The 18,343-nt window shown below is 33.7% G+C and overlaps 2 protein-coding genes across 3 annotated transcripts; one reads left to right on the top strand and one right to left on the bottom strand.

The window, feature by feature from the left end:
• Positions 1 to 1,687: 1,687 nt before the first annotated feature.
• On the top strand, positions 1,688 to 9,273 carry LOC105342460 (tenascin). Of its 2 annotated transcripts, XM_066073498.1 has the most exons (15): positions 1,688 to 1,825; positions 2,959 to 2,980; positions 3,665 to 3,760; positions 3,869 to 3,994; positions 4,538 to 4,633; positions 4,729 to 4,854; positions 5,532 to 5,627; positions 5,901 to 6,026; positions 6,545 to 6,640; positions 6,966 to 7,091; positions 7,209 to 7,343; positions 7,694 to 7,831; positions 8,136 to 8,270; positions 8,589 to 8,726; positions 9,191 to 9,273. In XM_066073498.1, exons 1-15 carry the CDS (start codon positions 1,786 to 1,788, stop codon positions 9,192 to 9,194), a joined length of 1,500 nt encoding a protein of 499 aa, XP_065929570.1. In that variant the 5' UTR covers positions 1,688 to 1,785; the 3' UTR covers positions 9,195 to 9,273. The 2 variants fall into 2 exon arrangements, with proteins under 2 accessions (XP_065929570.1, XP_065929571.1); XM_066073499.1 differs by lacking the exons at positions 7,209 to 7,343; positions 7,694 to 7,831.
• A 1,085-nt stretch (positions 9,274 to 10,358) lies between these two features.
• Positions 10,359 to 17,165, bottom strand: LOC105342448 (polypeptide N-acetylgalactosaminyltransferase 5). The gene is made up of 11 exons (XM_011449397.4): positions 16,692 to 17,165; positions 16,276 to 16,429; positions 15,264 to 15,430; positions 14,917 to 15,081; positions 14,177 to 14,393; positions 13,882 to 13,999; positions 13,197 to 13,382; positions 12,930 to 13,058; positions 12,499 to 12,603; positions 11,204 to 11,332; positions 10,359 to 10,675 (listed from the first exon to the last, which is right to left on the bottom strand). The coding sequence occupies exons 1-11, from the start codon at positions 17,011 to 17,013 to the stop codon at positions 10,520 to 10,522; spliced, it is 1,848 nt and encodes a 615-aa protein (XP_011447699.3). The 5' UTR covers positions 17,014 to 17,165; the 3' UTR covers positions 10,359 to 10,519.
• Positions 17,166 to 18,343: the final 1,178 nt, after the last annotated feature.

Below are 18,343 nucleotides of genomic sequence, written 5' to 3' on the forward strand. Positions count from 1 at the left end.
AATTCTCGGTATAAAGAGAGAAGCAAGATACTTTTACAGTTTATGTAAAAAAAAATGTGTATATATATTCTACATTTAACAAACTGTGTGATACTATCTTATATGCTTCGTTATTAAAACTATTGTTTTTATCAAGTGTACAGCCTACTAAGTGCGTAAACAGGTGTTTTGATTTGTGCTGTGTTGTTTTGACTGTTTAGTGTTTATTGCCCAGAATTCGTAAACAAAATAGTGCAGTGCATAATACAGAGTGATGTGTTCATGATTTCACAATTTTTTTTTCAAAAAATCTTCAATAAAATTTTGAAAACACTGTATTTGTTGTTAAAACTCTTTTTTTAAGATTGAAAATTGTGACAGATAGCGATCGTCACTTTAGGGTAAAACAATAATGTACTACGAATATATATATACGAAAACTGATCAATATGATTCCCTAAACGGAACATCTTTGCTAAAAATCTAAGTTTAATAAAAGATCGCAATCGTAATGTACATGCTCCGAAGTGAGGTTTCATTCAAAACATGTATACTTTGATACTGACAACAAGATAGAAAGATTTATAACATTATATAGATCAAGTAGATTAATTTAAAATCAATTTCATATGGCAAAAAATGGCTGATGCAATGCAAAATTCCCGTAGACTTTCTATTTTGGGACGTGTATTGAAACCTGAAGCAGTAGAAGGGGCGTTTCGAAACAGATAATCTGGACATTTTTCATATTAGTGGATGAACGTAGTTTGAGCACAAAGGTATTTATGATTATCGAAATATCAAGCAAAAAGTGGTGGAAGCAAAAACTCGGGACAGAGTATAGAGTTTTGATGTATATGTAGTTCACAATTATATTAATTATAAATCCTGTAAAGTTTGAATCCTGTCATTATACTCTTAACTACAGTAAAGACCAATTTCAGAGGGCTCGACGTGGCCATTTTTAGATTGATCTCCTTTAAAAATAAGAATATGTATAAAAATATAAAAAACATACACACATTTTAAAAGTAAAATGTAAGTTTTCTTAATTTACGAAATAATAATGTACAGCTAAACAAATCATATCTTTAAATTTTAGGCAAATTTGGTGATTAATTTGCTGACACCCAGCCTCGATCCTCAACAACTAGGTCGTAACATAACAGTATACGTCCAGCGATGTTTTGTAGTTGAAGGACTCGCACGGAAGGATTGTAAAAGATATATATCACAAGCCTGAGTTCTTTGGACTATAGGCCTGGTTTTCGCACACGGCACAATTTTAGTAGATAAAAGAGACCCATTTTTCATGTTAGTACGGATAGGTGATTCACTGATTGAAAGACCGAAATAAATTTACTCACTCAAATGACCTATTTGTTTGGCGGTTTTCGGTCGTTGTCCATTGAAAGTAAAATTTACCAAATATTCAATAAGAAATCTAAATAGAAGAATATTTATTGAACTTTAACCTTGCAAATGAAGGCATTTTGTATTACCTTATAAAAGGGGGAAATATGTATTGTTATTTTGCATTTTTGAAAATTTGAATGAAATGAAATTCTCATATGGAGTATCTAACCAATGTCCATCAAAGAATACAAAGTAACTTTGGAGTTTACTGTTTATAAAGTTTCAAAGTTATAAAACCAATAACAAACTTCCATATCAGACATACAATAAAGAAACCTTGGCTATTTCGGCTACTGCCCTTGGTCTTATCATAACTCGCACGAACTAATTGCTATATAAATGTTCCAGAGAAAGACATCTTTTAAACCTTATAGATTCCAATAACCGACAATGAGGATTTATAGCGTCTTAGCTTTTGTAGCTTTGGCAGGTTTGTTATTATTATTACAAACAAATATAGCAGTGTTACAAAATAAGAAGGCGTTGAGATATATCTTGAGATATCCACAACCTACCTTAACATACTATGTATTAACAAAGGCATTTTTGCTACTGTGCAAAAGGTTATAGACTATAATCTTTGAGATTCAAAGAATTTGTCTTTGTATATACATGTATCAATATTAAACTATATTTTCTTTTGTTCTAAATGTATATGCATGACAATTATTGCTATATTTAATCTTGATCCTGGTCCTTTTGAGTAATCAATAAAATATGTTCAAAACAGATTTCTCTTTTAACATTAAGGAGGCTGGATGGTCAACAAATTGCCCATCAGATCGGTTTTAAGCTTTAGTTTTATATACCCCGATATGATGTTTTTTGGCCATAAATTATGTCGCGTATATTAAACAAAATCCAAATATATATTATCTTTGTTTAAACATTTTCTTAGGCATGTAACTTTGTACCAAGCCTTCTGTCTAAGGGAGGTAAATAGAGTACAAAAATGGCCACCTAGCCTTCTTAACATAAATCTGATACAAAGCATTCCTACATATTCTTTATCCATCGATTGATATGTAAAAGAAATGTTTTATTTTTTTTCCCGAACAAATCATGTTGAATGTGGTTAATGCTGATTTTAAGATGAAAATACAGTTGAACTTTGATATCTGGAACACTGATATCTCGATTTCAGTGGATATGTCGAAGTGATTTGCAAGTCCAACCACTTATACGTTTAACTATTTTACCTTCGATATCACGAATACTTAAATATCTCAAGTTTTTAAGCAGTCCCATTTAGTTCGAGAAAACGAAGTTTGACTTTTCTTTATTGTTATACTATGATAAGTATGTTTAAAATATGGTCAGTTAACGACAGATTGTGTTTTCTATGCACGTACGTGATAAAATTAAATAGTGATAAGGAGAATGGCAATTCTTTAAATCAAAATATTTTGAATTATGATAACACTACAAGAAAACTTTTTATAAACCGTTTCGACTGTAATATACTATAACTAACTATAAAGGAAAATCTCACTCCACGGTTGAGTACATTTTTATTGCTTAAAAAGGTTAAACAGATTTTCACCATGTTTGTATTTTTTTCAGGGTATGTTTCGGCAGGAGTAAGGTAAGTAAAACATACAGTTTTTTTTATATCAAATAATAAACAAAACTACATACCAAACTGAATCTTTAAATACGTTGGAATCATTAGAATTTGCATACATTACATCGCTTTTATCAATTATTTTCAAGAACTAAGTCTTGTCAGCAGCAATGATTTGTGCTGAGGTACAAACACTGTTTCACTTTCGGTTTGTCCGAGTAACTGCATAGGAGAGTTGATTAAAATCAACTCCCAAAACTTGACCCAAATAAAATAAATGATTCTATAATAACCATGGTCTTTATAACATTAGTAATGATACTTATAGATTTGAGATTTAGGTATTTTTTGGTGTTCCTTTTGCTGGGAATGACCTGAAAAGTTATAAAGTTTTACGCAAAGTAATCTAGTTAAGAACAAGCAATTTATTTTTCTCCTCACTTTCTTTTTATATGAAAGTTTTTTATGGCCTCAATTTAGACAAACATTTAGCTAGTGTTCCGCATTCACTGGCTATACAATTATTCTCTAATACAATATACAATTTATGAATTATCATAAACAAATTCATGAATTTTTCTGTTTATTTTAAATCATGTAGTTAGACCAAAACTTAAGATTTTAATAATCACTTATGCTTCATTAAAGTTATGCTCTAGTAAAGTAATCCTTCATTAAAATATGAATGATTATTGTTTATTCCAGACGCGCTGATTGTCATAACGGACACCAGTGTGTGTGCTCTGACGGACAGACCGGAGTCTGTAACAGCCAGGGACATTGTGACTGCGGAAACAACGGGTATGATAGCCTCATTGAACTTCTCATAAAAATCATAAAAATTCTACTACGTTCAAAGTCAATTCCATATTTCTAATGTACATGTACATGCATTAAAATCGTACACAGCAAGAGACAGGCGGCCAGTCAGTGTACCACCGCCGCTGACTGCACCGGATGTTCTAGTAACCAGGTCGCCGAGTGTCACCATGGTCACTGCACGTGTCACCATGACAGCAACCATCACCCTTTTAGGTATGTTCAGATTGCTTTATATTTTGAAACATTTCAATCACATCATTCCGAGAATACATATTTTTGTTGATTGGTATGTTTTTGCAGTTATATTTGTGCATTGAACTCAAATTCATTACACGAGCAAAAACTGCTTTAACTGTTTCACAGGTGTTTTTCCTTCAGTATATTATGTTTTAAGGCATATTTTAAATTCCTTTGCGGATACGATTAATGTTTATTTGAATAAACATACCTATTTATCATTCTGCTAAACAAATATTATTGAAACCACGCGATGAAATTATTTTTCAGTAAACGTTGCAGTTCTGATAATCTTTAGAAACCAACAACCAGTCTTGCATACACTAACTTACTATAATTTATTTGTGAATTGGAAACCATAAAAAAAAGATGAAAGCAATAAAAGTTTCATGATTTGGTTCACGATCAGTTATCGAAGGCAACACTTGAGGTGTGGTTTTTAACAATGTTTTCAAACCCTACTTATCATAATAATGCAGTAAAAGCATATCCATGTCTATTGGTTGTGTGTTATTCCAGACGCGCTGATTGTCATAACGGACACCAGTGTGTGTGCTCTGACGGACAGACCGGAGTCTGTAACAGCCAGGGACATTGTGACTGTGGAAACAACGGGTAAACTAGCCTTCATTGAACTCCTATCAGAAACATTTTAATACGTTCAGAGTCAATTCCATATTCTAATGTATATGCATTAAAATCGTACACAGCAAGAGACAAGCGGCAAGTCAGTGTACCACCGCCGCTGATTGCACCGGATGTTCTAGTAACCAGGTCGCCGAGTGTCACCATGGACACTGCACGTGTCACCATGACAGCAATCATCATCCATTCAGGTTAGTTATTTTGAGACTGGTTTATATCTTCACAATATTTCCATCACATAATTCCGAAGAAAATATTAGTTGTTTATAAATATGTCCAATTATACTTGTGTTGTGATCTCAATATATCGAAAGACTCGTTGAATGTCATTCAGTTTTGAACGAACAAAAAATAAATTTTTTGATATATTTTACTGTTTTCCTGTCATTTCTATACAGTCTAGATTGAACTTTCTGCATTTCTTTGTACAGGGAAAACTATTGATCTTGCTGCTTATTTAAAACCACGTGATAAAAATGAAAACAATATTCAGCATCAAACATTCAGTCGAAAGATAATCCTACTAACTGTAGGCCACCTCGTAACGTTTTTCTCGTTTAAATGAACATATCATGTTGTATTTTGGTTGGCTCCTTCACACATTCATTAACCAAATTCTGCGGATGCCTACACATAGATCACTTAACAACGACGTGGTTTTATAACATCATCTAAAAAGCACAAAACTTTTGCTTTTTCATTGATGAATGGCAATAAGTAATGTTCATAAAATGAGAAAAGTTGTAAAAGTGTGTTCACGGTCAGTAAACGCAAAAAAGACTGATATGTGGGATTTCAACTATGCAGTAAACCCTAACTCATTGTTATACAACATTACCAGATTGTCATTGTTAACTGATCATTCCAGACGCGCTGATTGTCATAACGGACACCAGTGTGTGTGCTCTGACGGACAGACCGGAGTCTGTAACAGCCAGGGACATTGTGACTGTGGAAACAACGGGTATGATAGCTTTACAATTCATACAGGTGTTTTATTTTCTTAATTCGCAATTAAATGGAATATTTTCTACGACGCAATTCATAGACACTGGAGTTCTGTTCGTTAGGTAAGATATAACAACGTAAGAAAATATCTATGAAAGATTGTCTTATATGAAATATCAAAATTATACTATTTGGAAGGTAATTTGTAATGTTAATTTTAAATTGTTGCAAACTTTATTAAATATTGGAACTTAGCTTTGTAATATATGTGTATTTAAATCGTACACAGCAAGAGACAGGCGGCCAGTCAGTGTACCACCGCCGCTGATTGCACCGGATGTTCTAGTAACCAGGTCGCCGAGTGTCACCATGGACACTGCACGTGTCACCATGACAGCAACCATCACCCTTTTAGGTATGTTCAAATTTTTTTATATTTTGAAACATTTCAATCACATCTTTCCGAGAATACATCTTTTTGTTGATTGGTATGTTTTTGCAGTTATATTTGTGCATTGAACTCAAATTCATTACACGAGCAAAATACTGCTTTACTGTTTCATAGGTGTTTTTCCTTCAGTATAGTATGTTTTAAGGCACGTTTTTTAAAAATACCTTTGCGTATACAATTTTATAATGGTTTTTAATAAACATACATATTTATCATTCTACTAAACAAAACTTATTGAAACCACGCGATGAAATTATTTTCAGTAAACGTTGCAGTTCTGATAATCTACACTAACTTACTATTTATTTGTGAATTGGAAACCATAAAAAAAGATGAAAACAATAAAAGTTTCATGATTTGGTTCACAATCAGTTATCGAAGGCAACACTTGAGATGTGGTTTTTAACAATGCATTCAAACATTACTTATCATAATAATGTGGTAAAAGTATGTCCCTGTCTATTGGTTGTGTGTTATTCCAGACGCGCTGATTGTCATAACGGACACCAGTGTGTGTGCTCTGACGGACAGACCGGAGTCTGTAACAGCCAGGGACATTGTGACTGTGGAAACAACGGGTATGATAGCTTTACAATTTATACAGATTCAATATCTGCGTTTTCTTTTCGAAATTCAATGAAAATATCTTCTACAACGCAATTTATAGACATTTTAGTTATGTTCATTTGTACATTATAATATAACAACATTAATATTATATATATAATTTCTTGAAAGATTTTCTTTATGAAATATTAAAATCATACTCTTGGGTATGTTTTTTGATATGTTATTGTTCAATGCAATTAAAAACTGATTTCTAAGTAAAATATCATTTTTGCAAAACTTGATTAAATATGGATCCTTAGGTTTGTAATGTATATGCATTAAAATCGTACACAGCAAGAGACAGGCGGCCAGTCAGTGTACCACCGCCGCTGATTGCACCGGATGTTCTAGTAACCAAGTCGCCGAGTGTCACCATGGTCACTGCACGTGTCACCATGACAGCAATCATCATCCTTTCAGGTTTAAAACCATATCTTTTTTAATAATTTACCTAAACATTTGTTTATCTTTTGATGAAACAAAGTTTTACTCCGACTCAAACCCTGTATTGAAAATGAATAATTTGATATTCAACAGACAAGTTAGACAGACGATGTGTACCGTGGATGCCAATTGCACATGCGCCGGAGCCCATGAAGTAGCTTTCTGTGAAAATGGAAACTGTCATTGTAAACACGACGAACACCATCACAATCCAGGAAACCACCATCCGTATGTATCTCTATGGACTGCGTCTATAGTGACTTATGCTTTATAATTCAGTTCCTTACATTCAATGACACATACATGTATGCCTAGAAAAGGAAAGAAAGAAGAGAGAGAGAGAGAGAGAAAGAGAGAGAGAGAGAGAGAGAGGGAGAGAGAGAGAGGGGTAAAACTATGCATATTCTTCCTTTCTACAGAATTCCCAGACAAATTACAACCGATATGTTTACTTACGTGTGGAGAGAAATGCATGTAAATGAACTTGATATCATGATTTGAGAGAAAGTTATTCATGCTAATTATTGATAAATAATCCATTTTATAAGTTAATTTATAATAATCTGACCGTTTCTTAGCGGCCGACGCCAAACCACAGCCTGTATGGATCCAGATGATTGTACATGCGGCGCCCATGAAACCGCCACCTGTGACGCTGGCATGTGTCACTGCCACAATGATGGCGATACAGGAAACCACAACCCACCACATCATCCGTATGTATAACAGGGAAATTCTCAATTTTAATATTAACCGCCAAGCTGTAATTTCGGGGCTTCTGAAGCACGCACACATTTATATGCCAAACATTTCATAAAGAAATATCTTTATTATTTGCACAATGTCGCCGAGTGTCACCATGGACACTTCACGTGTCACCATGACAGCAACCATCATCCTTTTAGGTTGAAACCATATCTTTAAAAAAAAATTACCTGAACATTTGTTTATCTTTTAATAAACAAATTTTTTCTTCAACTCAAATCCTGTATTGAAAATAATAAATTTGATTTTCAACAGTCAAATTAGACAGACGATGTGTACCGTAGATGCCAACTGCACATGCGCCGGAGCCCATGAAGTAGCTTTCTGTGAAAATGGAAACTGTCATTGTAAACATGACGAACACCATCACAATCCAGGAAACCACCATCCGTATGTACATGTACATCTATGGAACGAGTCATACATAGATTTATAATTCACTATACATTTCCTTATAAATGCACAGAAATTGAGAGAAAAAATATAATTATTTGATTGAAAATTACGAACTTTTTGTCTTGAAGTCTTTAAGAACTTACTATCAAAAAGATGAAACCTTAAGTCGCCTTTTGTAGGTTTAACGGGAAAAAAATTATTTAAATGAACTCTGTTTGAATAAAGATTCCCAATATTTTGTTACATTTAAACGCTTATATAAAACGTTATATTTAAGAATTTTTGTTTATGACAGGACCTTTTGTTTTTCAGTGGCCGACGCCAAACCACAGCCTGTATGGATCCAGATGATTGTACATGCGGCGCCCATGAAACCGCCACCTGTGACGCTGGCATGTGTCACTGCCACAATAATGGCGATACAGGAAACCACAACCCACCACATCACCCGTATGTATGACAGAGAGCCAAAAACTCTCAATTTATAAGAATAACCGTCATCTTGTAATACCAGGATTTCTAAACTACGCAAACTTTATATGACAAAAATTTCTTTAAAACATTTCTAATATTTGCACTATTGTTTAATCGCTAGCCATTGAGCAACACTATCTAGCCTCGATGTCGTGGTTAGAACGAAACTCCAAATTTTGAAATTTACAAAATCCTCTAAAATTCTTGTTCACAGTAAATAATGAAATCAATGTTTAATTTACAAAATCAATGAACAAATAATGAGAAAGAGTTGCACTAAAGAAAAAAAACCCTCTGCAAATGTTGAAGTAAAGACCTTGACAGCTACACAATTGTTATACATGTACATATGTGGTCTATTATTATTAAATCATTTTATTCATTTTCACAAATACACAAGTCTTTGTTCTGAACATATTGTGTATGGTTTTCATTTTCAGTTGATTGCCATCATCGATTAGGAAATAAAATTAGTACACCTGCATACATTTGTTGATTTTTATAATAAAGTTTTTTTTAACAACTTCTATTTTTAATCTGTGGTTTCATTGTATATCACAAAAAGTTCACTTTCTGTGCACAATCTTGTATTCTATGCATTAATTTACTGCATGATTTAAAACCTTTAAAAATACCTGTATTTTTTTTTTATTAAAATTAAAAAAGGGGACATTGTAAGCAACCTGAAAACTTATCAGCAACGAAGGGCAAAGAAGACAATGCCTCTTATGAGCATGCGTGTAATTTTAACCTTGTACAAAGATATATTCATTCAAGGACAATACCTGAACATTTACCTACACATTTTCACCTGTTACGTACGGTGGTTAATACTTTAATTTATACTTTTTACCGAGTAAATGAACAACTAATATTTATTTCATTTTTATTTTCATCACATAAATCATAATATTGATAATGTTTTTTTTTAAAACAAAAAATACCCATTATTGATTGCATTTAAAATGGGTTAATACTAACTATTAAAAATGAATTTGATGAATAAACATACTTTTGAAACTATTAATATGTTTCAATTCACAAAACATACATCTTTCAAATACATGTAACGGACACTTATGATCAACATAACAGGCAGATACCTTCTAAACCATCCAAAATGTTATGACTTAGGGAGATAATAGTGTAAATGACTAATGTATCTGAAAAAATGCATATATACACTCCTTTTTAAGTAGTAAGAAATATTTTGACACTTGTGGGAGTGAGTTGTTTTCCAACAGAGGTTTTGAACCATTGGCATAAACAAGAAAGTGAGAAATCATTGATTCATAAATCAGTCACTAAAGTTAAATGCATATAACTTCGGTGTCAAATACTTTTCAATAAAATGATAAATCTTTTGGATTTTATATGGTGCAAGGAAGAAAAAGGATTAAATATGTAGTTTTATTAAATATTTGTCATTAAGTAATAGCATGAAAAAAGTGAATGTTTATAATGATTAAGTATATATCATTTGTAAAATAGGTTGTCTTAATATTCCTATCGATAAAGCAAGTTTTAAGATAGGAATTTAAGATAAAGCAATCAAGATCGCTTTGATTGTTTAAAGTTCTGACATGAATCTCTGTGTAAAATTCTTAATATATTTTCTTACAGCAAACATTACTCAATGAAAAGTAGCTTGATGCATGAAAGTATATTATATTGTTCAATTGAAACTGTGAAATTCTTAATGCCTTGTGTCTAGTGTCCAAGCTTAATTAAACATTTATATAAGAAATTTTACACGAGTGTACGGGTGTTCAATGAAAGGTGCTCCGTACTGGTCCTTTTGGGGGTTTCCTGTTCCAGACCCACAACTGTCTATCTATCCCCATACACTTCTTCACTGACACTGTCTTACCGTCGGCTGACAGCTCCAGACAACGGTCTGTGCCCTCATGTTGTATCGTGTTGTCCTAGAAAAACAGTGTATGCAAAGATATTAACTTAGTAAAAAAAGCAATTCATAAAGTGGAATCGGAAGAGAAATGTCACGTCTTCATGAAAAAGAAAATGTTTTTAATGATATAAAGGACATGTGTAGTGCCTTCTGGATTTGTTTTTAATCTCTCTCTCTCTCTCTCTCTCTCTCTCTCTCTCTCTCTCTCATTGGTTTTGTTTATATGGCTATCAATTTCTAACTTTGTTTAAAAAAAAACAAGAACAATGTATCCGCTATTGTTGTTTACTTCTGTATCCTTCAAATAATTTTTAGGTACGAGTTTAATTGAAGTGGCTGTATACTGTTATAGATTACAATGTCCCAATTGTTCCACCTGCCTCATTGACAAAAATTATTCTTTTAATTCAGAAAATGTCGTCGGACCTTTCTTTGGATTCGGGATTCATAAATTAGAAATACTGTTTAAGATTGAAATTTGTCTCGGTTTTGCGACAATTAATCAATTTGTAAAATGAAAGAATGCACGTTTAAAAACCCCGACCTCTCTGTAAGTCCATTTTTGGTTTCCGCCCAGTCCATGGCAACTGTTGACGTAGACAGTTGACCCTGCGTCATCAATACAGCCGTACAGATCATGGCGGATCTCACCTTTCTGGGTGTACAGCCAATACTATAAAATAAAAGACAATAACATCAGGAAAATATCTACCGGTGCACAGCCAATACTATAAAATAACAGACAATAACATCAGGAAACTATCTACCGGTGTACAGCCAATGCTATAGATTAAAAGACAATACCATCAGGAAACTACTTGCCGGTGTACAGCCAATACTATAAAATAAAAGACAATAACATCAGGACACTATCTGCCGATGCAAAGCCAATACTATGAAATAGAAGGCATTTATAACATCAGGAAACTAACTACTGGTGTACAAAACTATCTACCGGTGTACAGCCAATAATATACGATAAAAGACAACAACCTCAGAAAACTATCTACCGATGTACGAAACTATCTACCGGTGTACAGCCAATAATATACAATAAAATACAACAACCTCAGGAAACTATCTACCGGTGTACGAAAGTATCTACCGGTGTACAGCCAATACTATACAATAAAAGAAAATAACCCCAGGAAACTATCTACCGGTGTACAGCCAATACTATACAATACAAGAAAATAACCTCAGGAAACTATCTACCGGTGTACAGCCAATATAATGAGATAAAAGACAACAAGCTCAAGAAACTATCTACCAATGTGCTGTCAATGCTATAGAAAAAAGACAATAACAAAACAATAACATCAGAAAACTATCTACCGGTGTACAACCAATACTGTAAAAACTGCTACATGTATACAGCCAATAAATAAATATGAAATAAGTTACTTTGAAATGTTATCAATTAAGAAACTTTCATCCCGTGTACAGCGGCAACTGCAAAAAACTGGTTCTAAGTATACAGCCAAAAAAATGTGGAATTGAGTTCATTGAAATGTTATCAACTTTACACGTAGTCCTATAGAGTGATATCAAGAAACAATCGCCCGGTGTACAATCAATACTGTAGAATGAAGTACTTTGACAGGACATGAAGAAACCATGTAGGTAATGAGTACCATATAGAGGGAAAGTGAAAATTAATTATGTTATATAACTTGAGATAGAAATGATCTGTAGAACTACTAGTGTTGTTTGTCTGTGAAGAGAGAGAGAGAGAGAGAGAGAGAGAGAGAGAGAGAGAGAAAGGATTGTACACATACTTGTACATGTGTATAACAAGAATAGCTAAAAGATAAAACAAAGTATCAAAATCATACACACTTGATTCCCTTTCTGTCCATGACAGTGAAACACAGTTAATGGTTTGTTGATTTTTCCAAACCTATAGGGACTCTCCAGACACAAAGGTTCTGCCTTGCTTCGAATCTGCACGAAAAGGTCAAATAAAAAATATATAGCGAATATTTGATATCTGTATTTTAAGAAAGACGGAGAATGTTGATGTCTTAGGGAGGAGAGGTTTAGGATTCAGTTTGCAAGCATGTGTTTGAGACTGACCTAAGGAGACATGTAGGCCTATAAAAATAATATACATCAAACAAGCGCAATTTTAGGGCCTCGGTGATGTTTTATACATTTGTAAGCGAACAAGGCCAAAACTACTCAAGTTAATAAAGAGGCAGGTTGGAAAAAGGTAAGATTCTGCACAAATCTTATTTTATTCAAGAGTATGGTATAATAGACAAAATTACCTCCCCTGAGTAAAGAGCCTCGGCCGGAATTAATAGTTCCGGATAAACATTAACAAGATACCAATCAAAACTGTGACACTGAAGGTTGGCTCGGAGAGCCCTCCGCGCGGAAACGTCTCCGTAATTTCCCTGAACAAAAAAAGAAAATAATAGGTAAATTGTATTAATCGCGTTTCCAGTTATTATACTTAATACATAAATACATAAGGACCTCTTCTAATAAACCGCCTAAAGATAAACATAATCACACTGACCATGAACACTTACTAGAGTGTAGTTGATATGTTGATAGTAATAATATTTGAAATCGTCTAGCCACACTTCCGCCATGCGCACGAGGTTGTTTTTCACGACGTTTTTCTTTGGGCCAAAGGAATAAGGTGGTGTGTGTCGAAAAACATGGCCAACATGCGAGCAGGGAGCAGTTAGTAATGTTCCACCACACATCCATATCTGAAAATTAATTTGAATGACAACTCATCCGGGAATAGTCCTGGCCTTGAACAGAAACAGAAAATACTGTTAGCCACGGCTATGTTCTCTGGCATTTTTAAATTTTTTTTAAATTCAAATCAAGTCAACTGGTTTTATTTATGAAAAAAATATTACTCATCTAGCTGTTGTTCAAATATTATGATACAAATGAAATCCTGCGAATAACAAGAAGTTACCAATGAAGCAATAAAATGAATACTGAATAATTTAAGTTTTAGCCAGTTTCTCGACTCCTATGAAATTTTTTTTTTTGGTGTTTAAATTAACAAAAACGTGTGTTTTCGTTTCATTAATGAAACGATTTACCAAACTTAATATTAATCACAATCTTTTAAAGACTAAACGCCAAAAAACCCTTACTTTGAGATTAATAAAAACACAGTGTTTTTTGCTGGACATATATAAAGGTATTCTTATATATTTCGACCGTATTAGTTTAATGTTTGAAATACATTACCCTGAATGATAACTCCAAGTTTTCCCCGCCCCAAATGTCCATTCCTTCATCGTAGGTGCCAATGTGCTCAAAATATTTCCTGCTGATGGCGAACAATCCTCCGGCCATTGTCGGCGACCTGCAGGACACAGACATTCACGTGAAACAACTTAACCCTTAACCTTAAATAGGACTGTCTAACTATTAATAATTATTCATCAGGTCTTTCGACTGATTATAGATGTATGATTTTTTAAAGCTATAAACCGTTATTTAGTTTTCGTATTTTATTGGTGAAGAGGCGGAAGTGGTTTACCTTACGGGTAGATAATGCTTGTACTGGCGTCGCTTTTGCTCTGTTTCAGGGACGAAATGCCACGTGAACATCAAGGACCAATCAAATCCACCGACATTAGTCGCGGAGGCTGCTTGAAACCCGTACTGAAATGTCTCCTTATCTATGACGTCAATGACAGGGGTCATGACGGTGCTCCAGTTTCTGGCTATAGGGTCTATTAGGGGCTCCAACCAACCTTCAATGGTGAAAATGCGGTAAACTCTCTTAGAGGAGGGATCTTTACATTCATGCTACTTTAGACTTTTTGGGGATTTTTTTTTAATTTGGTGTATAAAAGTAACTGTTATGTTGTTATAAAATATAGTAAGGTTTCACTGTATTTTGTTTTTAAATTGTTTAATTTGAAAAGTTAACATTTTTATTGAAAGGACAGGTGGACATTCAACATAAAATCTTACTTGCAAGATTTGAAGATGTTTTACAACTGCATGTAATAAAATGCACTTATCAAAGAGGTAAATGTTTTTTAACTGATTTTGATTTTTTAAGAACGTAATATAATATATATTACATGTCTTCTCGGGCGACAATACCAGAATATTTGTCACTTAATGACAGGAAAGATCTGGAATGTTATGAAGCCCTCCGCCTTCGGCATCGGGCGACATAACACGCCAGGGCTTTTCTGGCACCTCCGGGCAAATATTCTGATAATGTAACCCTCGAACCCATGTAATTTATGTATATGATGATAATACCTTCAGCACACTCTATGTGAGAGTCTAGAAAAACGAGGACATCGCCGACCGCCTCCCTGTATCCACGAAGACGAGCGCGGATTAATCCCTGACGCTCTGTGGCTCGAACTATTTTCACCTTTTGGAATTGTTCCATAAATTGATCAAGAGGTTCTTTGAGATGCTCTAAATAAAGAAACAAACATTTATATGTTTTGTTAAAATGATAAAACAAAATAATGTTATGTTTTTATCTTAACACACGGAAAAGAAGATCTACATCGAAGTTCACACACTATATAATTAGTGCTTACCAATTTGACATTACGAAGTTATTAAATACTTGGCTGACGCTTAGTAACACATACCCAAGGACGAAAAGTCGTCAACAAGAATGACTTCTTTGAGCAGAGAGTCGGGTGTTCGGTTGAGTATACTGTATACACTCCTTATCAGAACGCTCCAAGCCTCGTTATGGAATGTGACAATGATGCTGACCTCTGGCAGGTTCTCGCTGTAGGTCAGGTTGTGACACCTGCATGCATAATTAATAATAAATATTAACGAAGAAATCATACACATTAAACACCTAATTTGCAAAAGATCATCTTAATGAACAAAATACACAGATATCTACGGAATGTGAAATTTGCATCGTTTTTATACGAACCCCTACTCCAACCCAATCCCCCCTCCAACAATGCATGTATCAACAGTTAGCACAGCATGCATTCAAAACTTTGAAGAAATAGCAAACAATTACGTAAGGTCAAATTAATCTGATATCTTGTAACCAGGAAAAACCCCCACTAAAATCTACAAGATTCCAACGTTTAAAATATCAATAATATATTGAACGGATTCTTTCTGAAAAGTTATAATAGTCTAAATATTACCATTCAAATTCGATCGCACCGTTTCATTCAAAATAACGATCTAAATTCATTGAAAAATTTAGAAACTTAAAATGTCGTCTTGTAACTGAAGTAAACATTGCGTCTTATAATCTTTTGAAAGTCATCAGTGGAAATAAAATGACAAAAAAAATCTGAAACAGCAAAATGCCGATATAAGATATAGTAACGAAAAATAACATGATTTTTTGCAATCGTTAATGAATAATTATGTACATAATGAAAACGCTGTCGGCGACTCTTAACATTCCAACATCTGTCTTCCTTATGCTTGGTTTTAACTCAATTTTGTGAAAATAAATGGCAAGTACATGTAAATATACTTGTTTAACATCCATTGTACACGTAAATTTCTTACCTATAACAATACATGTCTTACAATTACGATAACCTCCAGCCCCGCCCACCGACAAGGGACTCAGTGTGGGTTTTGTGGCAATAGAAAAGAAAGTAGCCTAAAACTTACTCTTTGTCCCTCGGATCCTTGAGACTTCGTTGTAGAGAAATTCTGTTACTGGCAAATTCATTGAAATTGTTCTTTTTCCAGCCAGTTTCATATTCCAATTTTTCTTTTGAAGTTAACTGACTCTTGTTAAAAATGTAAGGGCTTCCAAGTTCTCCTTCAGATTTCAATATTAGAAAACGAAAAAAATTATATAGTTACATAGAAATAACCAAAACAATACAGGGCTTTCTTTTTCTAAATATCAATTGAATTTTTATTTATTCGACTACAGGGTCAATGTACATTGCACTATCATATGATATATTGAGAAAAGATTTGAACACTAATATGATTAGGCCTAATTCATATGAAAATTAAGAATTTCCAGCACAGAGAATAGAAAAAGTTCAGTTTACATATACATGTAACATATGTACCTGGCGCTTTTAAATCCGTCTTTGCTCTTGCACTTGGCTTCCAATCGTCTTCATCAAATTCTGACAATGCTGAACCTAATGCCTCAATATTGCTAGCATCGAGGTCACTTTTTCTCATGACACGTTTCTTTTCCCGCCAATAACTACGGACAGAGTCAATCACTGCAGCTTTACCATTCGCCATTTTGTCACTTTTAGCGTCCGTTTTTTCCGTGGATGTTTGATTTAGCGACAAATACGAAACATATTTGGTGATTAATAATGTTAAAGTTACGATTATGATTCCCTTTTTTACGTACCTTTTTAAAAATCGAATCGTCATTTTACAATTAGTTACTTAGCCATATATACAGTTTTCCAGTTTTGCTCGAGACCCACGTGGAAAGTATGTTCCGTGAAAAAAATCTATACCAGATGACACATAAGCAGTATCTGTTTGCATCTTACTGTCAATGCAAACTAGTTATAAGCAAATTCATTGATTATCTTTTTTTTGCTTTAATATGAAGCTATGTTTCTTCAGCTAAAAGATTATCTAATTTTCATTGAGAAACGTTAGACAAATTTTAGCATAGAACATTGTTTTTATTTCATTGAAAGGTCTCGTGTACCTAGGGTGCTCAACATCTTGCGTATAATAAATTATTATGAAATCGATTGGTTCAGCGTAAAGTCATCCTTAGCTGAGATAGACAGCTGCCCATACATGTACATAATTCAATAAAATAGCAATCTGTGTTAACAATCATACTACTATACATATATTTTTTATTAACCGGTGAAAAGTAATATTGACCGAGGCAAGGTTTTTGTCCATATCAATTATATTGCTGTTTCAAATTCATCACGGTTAGGTATAGTGTTAAGTTTGAGGGATAAATCACCAATGGCATAAGCAGCCCAAAGGTTATAAGTCGTCATGCGCATGGTTAACTACACTCGTATATTTACGCATCGATAATTTTGTAAAAAAAATTCTCTTAATGACACTTAGCAAAGAAACCCATGACAAATAAATGGCTTAATATTTATAATTGTATCAATTAAAAATTGAGACAGAGGTTTCAATCAACAACAGAAGAAGCACTCACAAGTATAATTTTATATTGAACACGCCTTTAAGCTTAAGACACCCAATATCCACAATCCATGTATCATTATTTACATGTAATTTTGCTTTTGTTATGTTTTTTTTTTTGGATTTTGCGGTTCGTAGAAAGAAGAAAAGGAAATTATTGGTTACGGTAAAATCAGAAAACGTATTGATGAAAACATCTATTTGTGATTTTTAAGGGGGCTCAATGGTCAAGGCCATTTTTAGACTGTATTGATCTCCATTGAAAGAGGACTTTCATGCGCGGATCCAGAAAATTTTTCCGGTTAATTAAGTTTGCTGGGGTGGAGTAAGGCATATTTTTGGTAATTGTATAATTTTACAATTTAAAAAAAATTGAATTTTGCAGGGGAGGGGGTTTGGGTCCCCTTGACCCGCTCTAGATCCGTGCATTAGCTCTGCATAAAAATATAGGGAACTACCCAATTTAAAAGGTAAAATATATGGGATGTTTCTTTTCTAAATTATATTGTATGGCTTAACAATCCAAATCTTGAAAGGTTTGGAAGATCTGATGGGTAATTTGTTGACCACACTA

The sequence above is a fragment of the Magallana gigas genome, chromosome 10, assembly GCF_963853765.1.
Source record: "Magallana gigas chromosome 10, xbMagGiga1.1, whole genome shotgun sequence".
NCBI classification, from domain to species: Eukaryota; Metazoa; Mollusca; class Bivalvia; order Ostreida; family Ostreidae; genus Magallana; species Magallana gigas.

Excerpts from the sequence above, each read along its gene's own strand:
- LOC105342460 (XM_066073498.1), top strand. The coding sequence starts at position 1,786 with ATGAGGATTTATAGCGTCTTAGCTTTTGTAGCTTTGGCAG. Across the intron at positions 6,641-6,965 it reads TGTGACTGTGGAAACAACGG|CAAGAGACAGGCGGCCAGTC; the intron begins GTATGATAGCTT and ends AATCGTACACAG. Across the intron at positions 7,832-8,135 it reads CACAACCCACCACATCATCC|TCAAATTAGACAGACGATGT; the intron begins GTATGTATAACA and ends GATTTTCAACAG.
- LOC105342448 (XM_011449397.4), bottom strand. The coding sequence starts at position 17,013 with ATGACGATTCGATTTTTAAAAAGGTACGTAAAAAAGGGAATCATAATC. Across the intron at positions 15,431-16,275 it reads AAGGATCCGAGGGACAAAGA|GTGTCACAACCTGACCTACA; the intron begins GTAAGTTTTAGG and ends TTATGCATGCAG. Across the intron at positions 13,383-13,881 it reads ACTTGGAGTTATCATTCAGG|ATATGGATGTGTGGTGGAAC; the intron begins GTAATGTATTTC and ends ATTAATTTTCAG.